General features: G+C 37.0%; 1 protein-coding gene across 3 annotated transcripts in view; it reads right to left on the minus strand.

The window, feature by feature from the left end:
- Nucleotides 1-348: 348 nt before the first annotated feature.
- Nucleotides 349-15,955, minus strand: part of TRPC3 (transient receptor potential cation channel subfamily C member 3) — a gene marked incomplete at both ends in the record, with an annotated part of 77,622 nt that continues 62,015 nt past the window's right edge. For 2 of the 3 annotated variants that reach the window (XM_080797176.1, XM_080797175.1), the window contains 2 exons: nt 349-960; nt 3,883-3,958. In XM_080797176.1, coding sequence (XP_080653302.1) covers nt 818-960; nt 3,883-3,958 — 219 coding nt within the window. The remainder of the gene's footprint in view (nt 961-3,882; nt 3,959-15,955) is intronic. The other variant, XM_080797177.1, reaches the window with a different exon arrangement.

The following is a 15,955-nucleotide window of genomic DNA, read 5'->3' on the forward strand; positions in this document are numbered from 1 at the left end:
CTTTAAAAAAACAAACTCACCACCCCACTGAATAAATTCACATTACTGAAAAACAACAAATGAAAATTTCAGACAGAAAACAAACTCTATATACTTTAGAAAAATCTTTAATGTGTCGTTTTGAACAATTCTATGAAACTTAAATATGTAATGTAATTATATTTTCTATTAATTCATTTCATTGTTAAATTCTTCATTCAGGGCTCAAAGATTCTAGGATTATGAGTGATGCCAAAAATTCTAAGAAAATCTTACCAAGTCATAGCTGGTTATAAAATTTCTTTAATTTCTATTAGAAAAAAAAAAACAACTCTTAGCACTTGGACAAGGGAAGGAATGCTACATGGTGATGGCCTTTTCATTTTTATTTGTATTTTGTTGGCAGTTCTGTTCAGTTGGTTTCAACATTTATTGAGCACCTACTATGTACCAGGCACTGTACTAGACGCTGGAGACACAAAGATGAATAAGACATGGTCCCTGTCCCCAAGGAGCTTACAGTCTCTTGGAGGCAAACAGGTAGTGTAAAGACATAGAGTTTATTCTAAAGTGGACGAAAGTGTCAGTAATGGAATAATACTGGGCCTTTAAATACAATGGCATGTCATTGTTTATAATGTCAAGGCAGACAATTAAAATGAAGAGCATTTTCATGTGATAAAACAATAAAATCATTAAGACCTAAGTTTTAAAGATTCACATGATAAAGGTAGTTAATACTAAAAATTTACACCATAGTTTTTCAAGTATTTCATACTTAGAAATATTATTGCCCACTTTTGTGCTATAGTCAAAGCCATTATTCCAGGTTACTGAATCATTCACATCTTGGCATGCTAGGATTCAGTTTCTCACTGAGTTTATGAATCAGAACGGCTAATTCCTCAGTTGCTTGGCTCTTGTCCTCCAAAAGTTCATAACGAAGGCTGGAGATATCTTGCTTGATTTCTTTTAATTCACCTATAGTATTTGTATGTAAAAAAAAAAATCATTGGTAATTTGCTCTTTGGATTAGATAAAGAAGAGAGAGTGAAATTCATACAAATGCATATAATATTAATACATTTGCTTCATAAAGTCCAAGTTATTTTTATGGAATTTTTTCCTTCAAGATATTTAAGAAGTATTAGTCCTTTTTTTTAAATTTTTTTTTATTTTTCAAAATTTGTTAGAGGGAGGGAGAGAGAGAGAGATCACAAGCAGGGGGAGCCGCAGGCAGAGGGAGAAGCAGGCTCCTTTCTGAGTAAGGAGCCTTATGCAGGATTCAATCCCAGGACTCTGGGATCATGACCTGAGCCAAAGGCAGACACCTAACCTAACCTGAGCCACCCAGCTGTCCCAAGAAGTATTAGTCTTTAAAAATACACTGACCTTTGAAAAAGTTGTAAGAAATAGTCCAGCTATGTTTTCAATAGTAAAACTCAGCTAAAGTACTGTTCTGTGGCTCAAACACCTCTTAACACAGGGCAATTTTTCGGCTACCTGATCTACAGCCAGAGTATCCCATTCTGCCTATAGGGAGTCCCTTTGGTTCCCTCAGACATAAGGGTTGAAACCTACATGGATCATCTCCCTTTGCTAGGATGGATGAGACTCCTAGCAAAATGAAACTTTACCAAAGGTGATACAATCTGTTTAACAGGCAAATACTGACATGAAACAAGTAAATTTTAAGTCAGGTTTGGAGTAAGAAAAGGCAAGAAAAAAAAAAAGTAGGAGTGATTATTAGGGAAGGCTATGGTAATGAGCTTAGGGCCAAGGAACACTTTGTAGGACACAGAAAAACAATGTATAAGGAAGTAACAAGTGACAAGTAAGAAATTGTTTAGATGTGATACCACTGGCAATGTGTAAACACACAGGAGTCTCCAAAGGAGACTTTCTGGCTCTTAAAGCACAAGTATTCCCATAATTCAGCTTGGCAGTATTTTGAGTATATGTAGTTTGCAATTAAGAACTGGATTCTCTTGCAAATGATTGCAATGTAGATAAGCCATTGATATTGGAAGGTGAACTTTGGGGTGGAAATTTATCCTGAATCTAAGAAATGATTCTTCATAAATTATTGGTATTTTAACAAGCTTTCTGTAAAAGAATCACATGTAAAACATACCTTCTATAATACTCCCTGGTACCTTTATGATGCTTAAAAGTGTAATTTCTACACTCTTTTATATATATATAAGTCAGAAACTTTTTATCTTAAAGAACTCTATTCCTCAAGAATACACATAGAACATTTGCAGATTCCTTTTTTTAGGCAAAAAAAAAAAAAAGTGCTTCTTCCTTTCCCATCTGGCAATATGATTCTAATTTGAAATCATGAGGCTGGTCTTTGGTGAAAGAAATGGATTCTCACACCATTCAGTATCACATTTGGACTATAAACCCATTAGATCCCCTTTCACCTCCCTAGCGCCATATCCTCCTTCCTTGTTTTTGAGTTATGGGGAGACTATTCATTAAGTGTTATTTGTAGTCTACCAATACGGGAAACAAAGTACTCAACCTCTTGGACTTCAGTTTCTTCATTTATTAAATGAGGATATTACACTCTATGATAGTTTAGTTAGAACTTTGTTCAAACTCCATATTCTCATTAACTCATTTTCCTCTTTAGAGCAAGGATATGGAAGATGTTCCTTTGTTTTTGATGCTGTCAGCCATCCAATTACCCCAGATCACTTTGTTTTTCTTGTCCCCCCCCCGCCCCCACCAGGGAGGTTACTGTGCGAATGATTAGATTTCTGCTTTCTGAACTACAACCCCTTTCCATCCCATCTCCCTGAGACAGTTTCTTGGGCATCATGATTGGATTTTTGCTGGCCTTTAATCACACATTCATACACTTCTTTTCTACATGCACGTATCAGTGGACAGACCCAGATTTTCCAGGGATCCTTGCATCCGTCGAGTAATGACTTTGAAGGCCATCACCATTTTATTTAGTTTCGCCCTTTCTTCTCTTAATAGCATAGATAGATCTAGTGGCATCTCATTGCTACTAGAAGCTACACTTTCCATTTTTAAGGCCACTTACTTTTCCCAGGTTGATTTCTTTCCAACTCTGGGCCTGTTCTTTGGCCTTGCCTTTGGAAAAACATTTTTATAGTACAGACAGATGCCCTGCCTAGGATATGCCTGGAAAAATAGGTACCTTAAATAAGGAGCCAAGAAGAAAAGTGAAAGGAAAAAGTGAAACATGAGATGAGAAAAATGGGTTACAGATTTCTTTCTGTACAACAAAGCAAAAATTTTTCTGAAGAAATGTATGTTCTATTTGAGCCAACCAGCCAACTATTTTATTGGAAAATGTTAACATTGCAAAAATGTTAACACTCATGTGAACTCACTGCAACAGAACCGAAACTACCGACTACTTTATGTAATAGAACTTAAAAGGCTTCCAGAATGATTGCAGGTTTTACATTCTAAGAATCAGTTATGACATTCTGAGTAGAGATCAATTGTCTCTGATTGACATTTTTAATAACCTTTTCTTTTAAAAGATAGTTTTAGAAATGTAACCCAAGATTCTCCTATCAATCTTGGAACTGTTACCTGAGATTGGATTTTTTTTTTTTAATTTTTTTTTTTTTTAAAGATTTTATTTATTTATTTGTCAGAGAGAGAGAGAGAGAGTGAGCACAGGCAGACAGAGTGGCAGAGGGAGAAGCAGGCTCCCTGCAGAGCAAGGAGCCCGATGTGGGACTCGATCCCAGGACGCTGGGATCATGACCTGAGCCGAAGGCAGCCGCTTAACCAACTGAGCCACCCAGGCGTCCCCTGAGATTGGATTTTTAAGAGTATCCTTCAATATCAAGTTTCCCAAGGTCATTAAGTTAGTTGCAAAAGGATGTTTCTCAAGATGGAGATGCTTACCTTCATTAACTTCATCATTTTCTTTGTCCACTTGTGCTTTCAGAACATATCGCTTTATAAGTCTTTTCATTATCTGCTGTTGATCAAAAAGAAATAATTATATCATCAATGATACACATAAGTAACCTGGATCCTATTCTCCAAAGAGACTTACCTACCTGTAAAGCAAATGCAGCTTGGGAGAGAAAAACTTTATCTAACTATTTATAGAAGATTTCAGAACTCAACCATTTTTCACCTTCTATTAAGGCTTACTGCATAATCTACAAACATTCTCCCCACCCCTAGGAATGGAAGAAGCTAAAAAAAAAAGTTAAGTTGGAGGAATTAATTCACGGTTTCTCTTTAAGATGTACTGATACCACATTATTATCTAAAAACACTACCTTATTTCTCACTGTGAAAAAAATAGAAATATATGTTCAACAGAGAAAAGTTGGAAATTACAGAAAAGAAGAAATAAACAAAGATCATTAATTGTCCCACTATCCAAAGATAATTGTTGTTGTTATTTTGGTGTATGTCTTTTGAAATTTTGTGTGTATACTAAATACTATATATATATATATACATATTTTATGTTTTCAAAATACCATATATTCTGTGATATTGTATGTTTTCTTCTCATAGAAATATATATTGTAAATATATTTAATCTAAAGAAATGCTCTTACAGGATAACTATTTATCCATAAGGAAAAAGTAAAGTAAAATTGGAGCCCTACTTTATACCATACACATGAAAAATTAATTCTATATGCATCTTAAATGTGAAAGATAAAGCTTTTAAATCCTTTAAAAGAAAGCATAGGAGAATGTATTTATAAATTCAGTATAGAGCTGGATGTTTTTTAAACAAGATTAAAAAATTCCAATTATAATAGAAAAGATTGATAAATTCAACATTATTACTATTAAAACTTCATTAAAACCTCTGGTAATAGAGATACTATAAAGAAAACAAAAAAACAAGCCACAAACTGGAAGAAAATATTGGCAATACTTACAACTGATAAATTAATTTAATTTGGATCTAAAATACATGAAGAACTTTAATTCAAGAAGAAAAACTCAAATAACCCAAATAGAAAAAAGGGCAAAGACAAACAGGCATTACACAGAAATGGAATCATGAATAGTCAAGTCAATAGGCATATAAAACAATCTCAAATTCTTTTCTCAGGGAAATAAAATTTACAATTAAAAGGAGACACGATTTCACATCTAAAAGGGAAAAAATAATAAATCTTATAATGCCAAATGTTGGAAAGAATATGAGTCAATGGGGACTTTGACACTTTACTGGCATGAGTACAAACAGACCACTCTGGGAAGCAATTTGGCATTATCTTTTAAAGTCGAACACTGGCATATCCTTTCACCCAGAAAGTCCACTCCTTGATACAGAGCCTGGAAAAACTTTACACAAGTGGACCAAGAGACATAAACAACAGTGTTTATAGCAATCTTGTCCAAAGCAGCAAATATAAACCAGGAAACAGTCTAAACAAAGATCAACAGGAGAATAGAGAAACCATGGTATGTTACACAATGTAATCTCATTATGTTCACTAATGAAATTAAATAATGAAATTAGTGAGCTGTAGCCACACAAAACAGGATGGATGAAACTTAGAAGCATAAATGTTGAATGAAAAATTCAGTTTGCAGACTTCACAAAGTATAAAACTATTCTTATAAAGTTCGATAAGTAAATCTACATAATGTATTGTTAGGAATATTTTTTTAATGTAATAAGTTTATACTTGAAAAGGAAACTTAAGCAAGAGGATGAGAAACTCAAACTTCAACTTAGCAATTACCTCTTAGGTGGAGGCAAGGGGTGGGCCAGGAAGGAGCACATAAGTAGAGGCAATGGGCAGATAATGTCACCACTTTCAGGGAAGTGGTGGTTTCCAAAGGCATACATGTAGTTATAATTTATTATGTGTTACTTACATTCTTGTACATACATCAAACACCACATTAAAAAAAAAATAAAGGAAGGGAGAGGGGAAAAGGCCTGAGCTGAAGTGAAGATATAGTTAAGAAAGAAGAAATCATGAAGCTAAGTGACCCATTAGAAGCCAAGCTCAAGGAAAGGGAGAAATCTAGGAATATTCAAAATGTCTATCTCAAAGAATAACAGATCAAGAGAGAGACTATGCTACTGGAAAGGAAAAACCCATTTTACCAATCGCAGTAAAATAGAAAACCTATTGAATTCTGTGAAATCTAGACCTCAGAGCAGACTCATAGCTGGGTGGACTTGGCTTGCACCTGCTCATTCATTCGCCAAATATTTATTGAGAGCCAGCTCGGTGCCAGGTACTGTCCTAAATGCTAGGGATGCAACAGTGAACACAGCTCCTACTCTATCTAATAAAATGTCATTGGAACAATTCACTATGATGGGTGGACATGTCAGGGATCTACTTAACCTTAGGGAACAGCAAAGGTGATTCCTATAGAAAGAAAATACAAAGAAATGGTTATCAGTTAAAAACAATTTGAAAGGCAGTAATACAAATCACTGGGAAAGAAAAGACTGACAAATAGTACTGAGACAAGAACTATTCTTAACGGAAAATTAAAATTAGATGTCTACCTCATATCAAATATAAAACAAATTTTTCAAGTCAAATAGATAAAAGGTCTAAATTGAAAAGCAAAATTTTGAAAGGAATAGGGAAATACCTCTGGAAAAAGCTGAAGGAAAGGATAAGCCATAAGGAAGAATAAATCTGACTATATTAAGACATTTTAAAACTTTTATGCAAGAAAGAATACCAATGAAATGTAACCTTATGTCAAATGGGATTTTTCTGGTTGTCCTAAAATTGTTGATAAATCCAAAGCTGATGAGAAAGGATGCTAAGTACTCCATGGTCTAAGACCAAGTTGTTCACTAGCAGTTGGGGCCAGCCACCTCTCAAGGCTTACTGAAACTCACTAGACCAGTACTTACCATGAATTCCCTCCTCACTCCACATAAGGAAAAGGACTGAGACATGGGAGGAGTCAGGGGCTTTTGGGGTGGAGAGATTATTCTTTCTTTCTGGGTGGAAGGAAGATAGGGTACCTCCAATTCCCAGAAGCCAAGGGAGGGGGAAAAGCCAAGGCAATCACTCATAAAGATTATAGTTTGCCTAAACCAAAGGCCTGGCATCCTGCTCCCAATTAAATATCAATCCCAGCAAACTTGCTGACCTGCTCCTGGCAATTAAGTCAGGGCGAAAAAAGAACTTAGTTAAGAGTATAACAGCCATTGGGTCAACCTGTACTCTCATTATTTGGCAAACAGATAAAATTTCCACCATATTGGGTGGAAGGCAGTAATACACATCAGTGGGAAAGGGGAGTCTATTCAATGAATGGGGCTGGGATAACAACAGGCTGTCCTTATGGAAAAGGTGAAAATTAGATGTGAACCCTAAGTCAGGGCTAGATCTTTGTCTTCAGGAGCTGTGCAAAGGGGAGGTAGCCCACGTGGCTTTTTCAAACACTCTCAACATGCTCCCAGCCCAGTTACAGAGGCAGCACATGGGTGCCTGCCACAGTGAGGACGCTAAAACTTGTCCAGCGTTAGAGCAGTAGTGACAAACAAGGAGGAAGCTGCACCTACAGTTCACTCAAGTGGAAAGATGCTTGCCCTTTGGCTTGTTCTTCCCACTCCACATAGCAGAGGACACCTCGATAAGTTAGGGGATGGATGTATATACAAAGCAGACCATAGCCTTTCTCCACTAGAGACATGGGAAGGTTTCATTTGTGCTAGGAGTTAAGGAGGAGAAGAGATTTAGATTTGATTTGGACATTCATGGTTCAAGATAAACTAAACTGTCTTCTTTAATTATAAACAAGAGACTTTTTAATAACCAAGTCACTGGAGAGTTATGGAGTCTTGACAAGATGTTGTAAAGGGATCCTCCATCCAACAGAAAAGAAGAGTCCCAAATAGGACAGTTAGTGGGAAAATATTGAAAACAAAGTTCTTTTATACACTCATAGGCTGAGACTCCCTAATAAACCCATTACCCAAAGTTAAAAGACAAACCGAAAAGTAAGAGAAGTTATTTGCGAAACACATCAACAAAGAATTGGAATGGGAGCGCCTGGGTGGCTCAGTAGGTTAAAGCCTCTTTCTTCAGCTCAGGTCATGATCTCTGGGTCCTGGGATCAAGCCCCGCATTGGGCTCTCTGCTTGGCAGGGAGCCTGCTTCCCTCTCTCTCTCTCTGCCTGCCTCTCTGCCTACTTGTGATCTCTGTCTGTCAAATAAATAAAATCTTAAAAAAAAAAAAAGAAGGGGGATGAAGACTATTACAGAATTTTGAGAAGTCATTAAGGAAAAGGCAAATAGCCAAGTAGAATTAGGAAAAGGAATTTAAATTCACAAAAAAGGAAATCCGAATGACCAACATATAAAAAGATGTTCAATCTCACTTAGTAATCAGAGAAGAGTAAATTAAAATAACGAATACATTCATACCTATGAGTTTAGCAAACATTTTTTCTTCCAAAAGATTTCATATCTATCGAAGAGCTGAAAGTAAAACGAATTCACATATACTCTTTACCTAGATTCACCAGTGTGAGAAAGTTGCTACCTTGCTTTATCTCACTGTCTATTTTATTATATTGCTAAGGCATCTGAAAATAATTTTCAGACATCATGTCCCTTTATCTCTAAATACTTCAGTATTCCCAAAGAACAAGAATATTCTCTTATATAACCATCCTACGATGATCAAACTTTAGAAAAATTAACATGGGTCGAGAACTGTTTAATACATAGTTCATATTCAGTCTCTTTTTTCTGAGGAACAATATTGCTTTCAGATGTTATTTATCTTTAGCCTCCTTTTATCTGGAACAGTTCCTTGGCCTTTGTCTTTCACGAGACCCACATTTTTGAAGATGTACGGGGCAGTTGTTTTTTAGTAGCAAATGTTTTAAAATTTGTTAATACCAAGTGCTTCTGCAAACAGTGATAAACTCTTGTACCATGTTGCTGGAACTATAAACTGATAAACTACTCGCAGGTAGGTCATCCAGAAAAACACTTAGAAATGTGCAAAAGGAGACATTTACTAAGATCCTAAATACAGCATTATTTATAATAGTCAGAGAAGGAAAATAAGAGAAATAGTCATCAATAGAGGAATGAAAAAACAAAAATGGCTTATTCATACAATGGAATATTACACTATAGCAGTGAGAATTAAAAACAAGATGTACATGTATCAATATAGGTAATTCTCAAAAGCATAAAGTGGAAAAAGTGCAGAATATGTAGTATATTATTCATTTATGTATATTTTAAAAACACATAAAACTAGTACATAAAAATATGAATGTACTTATGCAAGTAAAAACATAGAGAAGCGTACATGGGAAGAACATACTTGAACTTCAAGATAGTGAAGATCCTCATGGAAGGATAAGAGCTAATGGGATAGCGTAGGGGCATTTAGTTGTATCAAAAAATCCTTACAAAAAAAGGTCAAAAAGAATATGGCAAAATGTTAGCACTTATTAAATCAAAATGGTAGTGGCACAGATGTCTACCAGGATATTTGTGATACCATTCTGTGTATGAAACAGTTTATCATCAAAATTTAAAATATAATAAAATAAAAACTATTAAAATATTCTTCTGAGTAGGCTTTTAATGCTGCCTAACAAATTGATGTGCCTCACCAGCCTGGGCATTCATTCCATCTCCAGCAGCAATATAGCCCTTCAATTATAATAAACAGACAAACATTTTTCACTTTTACATACAAAGCTGTAAACACTCCAGTTAATACCTAAACTGAGAAAAGTTCAGAGTTTATAAGGGCTTGTTTAGAACCATTCAGAAATGTGTTATTTAGAAATCCTATCTCTACAAAAAAAATAAAACTGCTTAAAAATTAAAATGAGGCAGAATGAGTTTGGAGTAAAAAAAAAACTCTGACTTTGAACATGTCTTTATTTATTAGCTGAGGGAACTTAAGGTGCTTAAACTCCCTAAGCTCCCATTTCCTCCGTATTAAAAAATGGGGGTAATAAAAATTTAGAGGTTGTATGGCTTAAATCATCAAGCGCATGTAAAAGCAGGATTTCTGCTTAGAAGAGGTTCATTCTTGCTAGCATTATTTATGAAGGTAAAATGTGAAAACTAAGATATTGCTACCCATATGCTCTAATACGATATTCTCTAAAATATTTAACATAATCCGAAACTATACTTAGAAAAAGTCTATGAAAAGATGTACGGTATTTTTAAAGTATATTTACTGCCCGAAAGGAAAAAGATAGGAAAATGTAAATATTTTAAAAATTCAAATAGAGTACAGGTTCCCTAGAAACACCTGTACAGAGTCACTCAGGTTAAATTCTTTCACTGCAGGTAGATACATTCATCTTTGACCTATAGGGAAAATTATGGTTACAGGTTTAAATTTTTTTCCCTTCAAAATTGGGTGTTTGGGGTTTTCCATGTATCCCATAAAAATTCTCATTTTTAAAAAAGCTTTTTATCTTAATATTTACAGTTTAAATATATTTATATCTACCACCATACTAAATTTGAGCTTTTCTATAAGGCAAGAAGATACCTGATGTTGGATTGAACTCAGTTTCTCCACACATGGCACTACCTGGCAACAGTCCATCCCTCAGTTCATGTTGGAAAAATAATTCATGTGAATTCCAAAATTATGTACAATTCAGAGAAGGGGCAAAGGTTGGCCATTTCCATTCTATTAGGTGGCTTGTCTGGTAAACCCAAGGCAGTATTGTGTAAGCAGTTAAAAAAGTGGGCTGTAAGGGCAAATTGCCTGGATTTGAGTTGTGACTCCATTACTTATAAGCTGTGGAACCTTGGCAACTTAAATTGCGTACTGGAAATGTTACAATATACATTGTAAAAGAGATAATATAGGTAAATTACACAGTAGGTGCTCAATTAACATAACTATTATGCTCTCATTATCATGTATGCTTCTGTAAAGCAAATCTTGATTAACCAATCTTAATAATGATGGTTATATAGGCAAAGATCATAAAACATATGTGACACGTAAAATTACCATTATAAATATTATCTTTAAATTTTCAACTGATTCCTTAACCAAAGCCAGTCCCAGTAACTAAATTGACCAATAACTGGTTCATCATTTTCACTTCTTGGTCAAGTTACTAACTAATGGAATAGAAAACTAAAGGAATAAAGAAGTTCATAGATAAATTCCACAGTTCACATACCTCCAGGAACTACCCAAATTTCTTGATATGATCCTGTGAATCACTCTTTAAGGGAGACATTGTGACTTTTGTAGAGTAGACTATGGGTTTTCTCTATCTAGGGTATGGAAAGCCTAGATAGTAGTTACCTTAAACATTATCTCTTGCAAATAAATCTGAGTTCCTTTCTCAACCCTCCATTAAGACTGGGAAAAGGAATGAAATGTGGGTGGTTGGATATATAGATATGCTCTTCATTCCCAAAAGGCATCAAAGCTTTTCTTCTCACTTGCTTATTTTTCACTGATTCAAATTCAAATAACAACTGTGAAACATTCTCTCAAGTACTTTTACCTTAATTTTCTCATTTAATCCTACAGAGAAGCCAAATTTAACTTTAAAGTATGACTATAAGGCAAGACTCATTGGGAGATGGAGAGGAGAAGTGAGTTGGGGGAAATTGGAGGGGGAGACAAACCATGAGAGACTATGGACTCTGAGAAACAAACTGAGGGTTTTGGAGGGGAAGGGGATGGGGGTGGGTGAGCCTGGTGGTGGGTATTATGGAGGGCACGCATTGCATGGAGCACTGGGTGTGGTGCATAAACAATGAATTTTGGAACACTGAAAAAAATAAAATTAAATTAAAAAAGAAACAAACATAAAGAACCCAGAAGTAAAGAGTAAAATTTTAGAGAGGATAGGGACCTTGGAAGTCAAATGTTTTTCATATTTTCATACCACTCACTTTGAGACGGCCTGACCCATCACCATTGCCCAGCCTCTGAACAAACAGCTGTGATTCAGAGCCTAAAACACTTTCCAGACAGCTGATTTAATCTATTTTTAGACAAGCATAGCAGTTTAAAAACAATTCTTTTGTATTGCACCAAATCTGCTTCATTGTACCTTCTAATCACTAATCCAAGTACTGTTCTTTAGAGAAATAAGAGAAGAAAATCACTTCTTCTACTTGATCAGTTTTCAAATATTCCTCTCCTCTTGGTTTCCCTAGGTTCTCATACCATTTCTTTATGTTTCACCTATACCACATAGCCACAAACACAGGGTTGTGTGACGTTCATCTACTTTTTTCTGCCCTTCCCTTCCTTCCCAACTCAACCTTGCCTTTCCGTTCCAGGGAGAGATAGATCCTTGAAGGCATGGACTGTAACTTTATATCCGTATAATGAAGGACCATTCAGAATAGTGGGAGTCTTAAATGTGCCCTCAAACTCACTGTGAGTGAAGCTTAATATGAATGTGTCATATTGCCTCCTTTAGAGAAAAACTGCCATGTGCTTTCCAGTAAAACCAAGCCACCTATGTTAACCTTCATTAAGGGACTACCATGTGGGCCAAAGAGAGCCTGATACTACCTGGGCCAAAGTAGTCCCCAAGCCAAGGAGCTGGTTAAAGCAGAGCTGCTACCAGAGACACCAGAGATAACAGGACCCAAGAACCTACAGCCTTGCCTCTGTGCAGCCTTAGAAAAACTTCCCATTTCTTAAGGTCACCTTAGCATATCTATATACCTTTAACTTGAAATAACACAGGTGTTCATGAACAGAATTCAATCAAGGCCATCCCTCTAAGACCTTATGTTTTCAGAAAACTCATCCTTAGTTCTGTAAAAAAAAAAAAAAAAATCTGTACATACATAACAAAAATGATCTCAGCATACTATTAATAATTGGTGTTAATATAAATAATACTGTCAACAATCAAAGAATTTTGGAAACTCTTCCTCTGTTGTACTTTGAGACACATTTGAATCTCTCTGCTTTTGAGGTAATTGGCGAGTAAATACTCATTTAGATCTAAAACGCATAGGGTGGTAAAACCAACTGGTGATAGCCATGTGTTTTTTGAAGATGGATGTGACTATTTTTGAAAAAAATGTAAAGTCAATATGGCATTGACTCAGTTAATAATGTGAATAATTATCTGAGTTTAGTATTGAGAATAAAGGATTTTTGTGTATCCTATGAACTAAGTATAAAAGTAATTCTTTGGAGATTTTCCAAAAATATTCTAAGCTGTGGTAGCACCATTAGCATTGGTGTACTCCAAAAGGTTACCACTTTGAAGGAAATAATCCCCATTTAGCAGATTAGGATCTAGGATTTCTTTAAGGCAAGTCATATATTAAAATCCACTGCCTAGGGACTGAGGAGTCAAGATGGCAGAGAAGTAGCAGGCTGAGATGACATCGGGTAGCAGGAGATCAGCTAGATAGCTTATCTAACCATTGTGAACACCTACAAATCCAACGGGAAATCGAAGAGAAGAAGAGCAACAATTCTAGAAACAGAAAATCGATCACTTTCTGAAAGGTAGGACCTCCGGAGAAGTGAATCCAAAGTGATGGGAAGATAGACCCCGAGAGGAGGGGCCAGCTCCCGGCAAGGGGCAGAGCAACGGAGCACAAAATCGGGTCTTTTAAAAGTCTGCTCCACTGGGAGACATCGCTCTAGAGGCTAAACCGGGGGAAACCCAGGCGGGGTCAGCATAAACCCCAGGTTCTGCAGGGTCACAGAAGGACTGGGGGTGTCTGAGTGCCGCAGAGCTTGCAGGTATTGGAGCGGGGAAGCTGGCTCCAGCAACAAAGCCGAGGAGTGAGCTCTCAGCCCGGGGTTACCTTGTGCCGGTGGCAGGCTGGGTGGGCTCGGAGCGCGGCCGGAGGCCACGGAGATGGAAGCGACCGGGCGCTTTTCTCCAGGTTCCAGCAATTGACTGCTTTCCTCAAGGCGCCACTGCAGGCCAGGGAGGCGGGGCGGTTGGGTGCTTTTCTCTAAGGGCGCACTGAGGAGCAGAACCCCAAGCTCTCGGCTCCTCTGGGCCGAGAGATTGGGAGGCCGCCATCTTCATTCCCGTCCTCCGGAATTCTACGGAAAGCGCTCAGGGAACAAAAGCTCCCGAAAGCAAACCCGAGCGGATTACTTAGCCCAGCCCCTGGCAAAGGCGGTGCAATTCTGCCTGCAGCAAAGACACTTGAGAATCACCACAACAGGCCCCTCCCACAGAAGATCAACAAGAAACCCAGCCAAGACCAACTTCGCTCACCAAGAACAGCAGAATTCCACAGCAGGAGAAAGCAAATCTTATCCGGACAAAATGACAAGGCGGAAAAACTCACCTCAAAAAAAAGAACAAGAGGCCGTACCGAAGGCTGGAGACCTAATCAATACGGACATTGGTAACATGACAGATCTAGAGTTCAGAATGACAATTCTCAAGGTTCTAGCCGGGCTCGAAAAAGGCATAGAAGATATTAGAGAAACCCTCTCCAGAGAGATAAAAGCCCTTTCTGGAGAAATAAAAGAACTAAAATCTAACCAAGTTGAAATTAAAAAAGCTATTAATGAGGTGCAATCAAAAATGGAAGCCCTCACTGCTAGGATAAATGAGGCAGAAGAAAGAATTAGTGACATAGAAGACCAAATGACAGAGAACAAAGAAGCTGAGCCAAAGAGAGACAAACAAATACTGGACCACGAGGAGAGAATTCAAGAGATAAGCGACACCATAAGACGACACAACATTAGAATAATTGGGATTCCAGAAGAAGAAGAAAGAGAGAGGGGAGCAGAAGGTATATTGGAGACAAGTATTGGAGAGAATTTCCCTAATATGGCAAAGGGAACAAACATCAAAATCCAGGAGATGCTAAGAACACCCCTCAAAATCAATAAAAATAGGTCCACACCTCGTCACCTGATAGTAAAGTTTACAAGTCTTAGTGACAAAGAGAAAATCCTGAAAGCAGCCCAGGAAAAGAAGTCTGTAACGTACAAGGGTAAAAACATTAGATTGGCAGTGGACCTATCCACAGAGACCTGGCAGGCCAGAAAGAACAGGCATGATATATTCAGAGCACTAAACGAGAAAAACATGCAGCCAAGAATACTATATCCCGCTAGGCTATCATTGAAAATAGAAGGAGAGATAAAGAGCTTCCAGGACAAACAAAAGCTGAAAGAATTTGCAAACACCAAACCAGCTCTACAGGAAATATTGAAAGGGGTTCTCTAAGCAAAGAGAGACCCTAAAAGTAGTAGATCAGAAAGAAACAGAGACAATATACAATAACAGTCACCTTACAGGCAATACAATGGCAATAAATTCACATCTCTCAATAGTTACCCTGAATGTTAATGGGCTAAATGCCCCAATCAAAAGACACAGGGTATCAGAATGGATAAAAAAACTAAACCCAGCAATATGCTGCCTACAAGAAACGCATTTTATACCCAAAGACACCTCCAGATTTAAAGTGAGGGGGTGGAAAACAATGTACCATGCTAATGGACATCAGAAGAAAGCTGGGGTGGCAATCCTTAGATCAATTAGATTTTAAGCCAAAGATTATAATAAGAGATGAGGAAGGACACTATATCATACTCAAAGGGTCTGTCCAACAAGAAGACCTAACAATCTTAAATATATATGCCCCTAACATGGGAGCGGCCAACTATATAAACCAATTAATAACAAAATCAAAGAAACACATCGACAGTAATACAATAATAGCAGGGGACTTTAACACTCCCCTCACTGAAATGGACAGATCATCTAAGCAAAAGATCAACAAGGAAATAAAGGCCTTAAATGACACACTGGACCAGATGGACATCACAGATAAATTCAGAACATTCCATCCCAAAGCAACAGAATATACATTCTTCTCTAGTGCACATGGAACATGCTCCAGAATAGACCACATCCTGGGTCATAAATCAGGTCTCAATCGGTACCAAAAGATTGAGATCATTCCCTGCATATTTTCAGACCGCAATGCTCTGAAGCTAGAACTCAATCACAAGAGGAAATTTGGAAAGA

This window comes from Martes martes, assembly GCF_963455335.1.
Source record: "Martes martes genome assembly, chromosome: 2".
NCBI lineage: Eukaryota > Metazoa > Chordata > Mammalia > Carnivora > Mustelidae > Martes > Martes martes.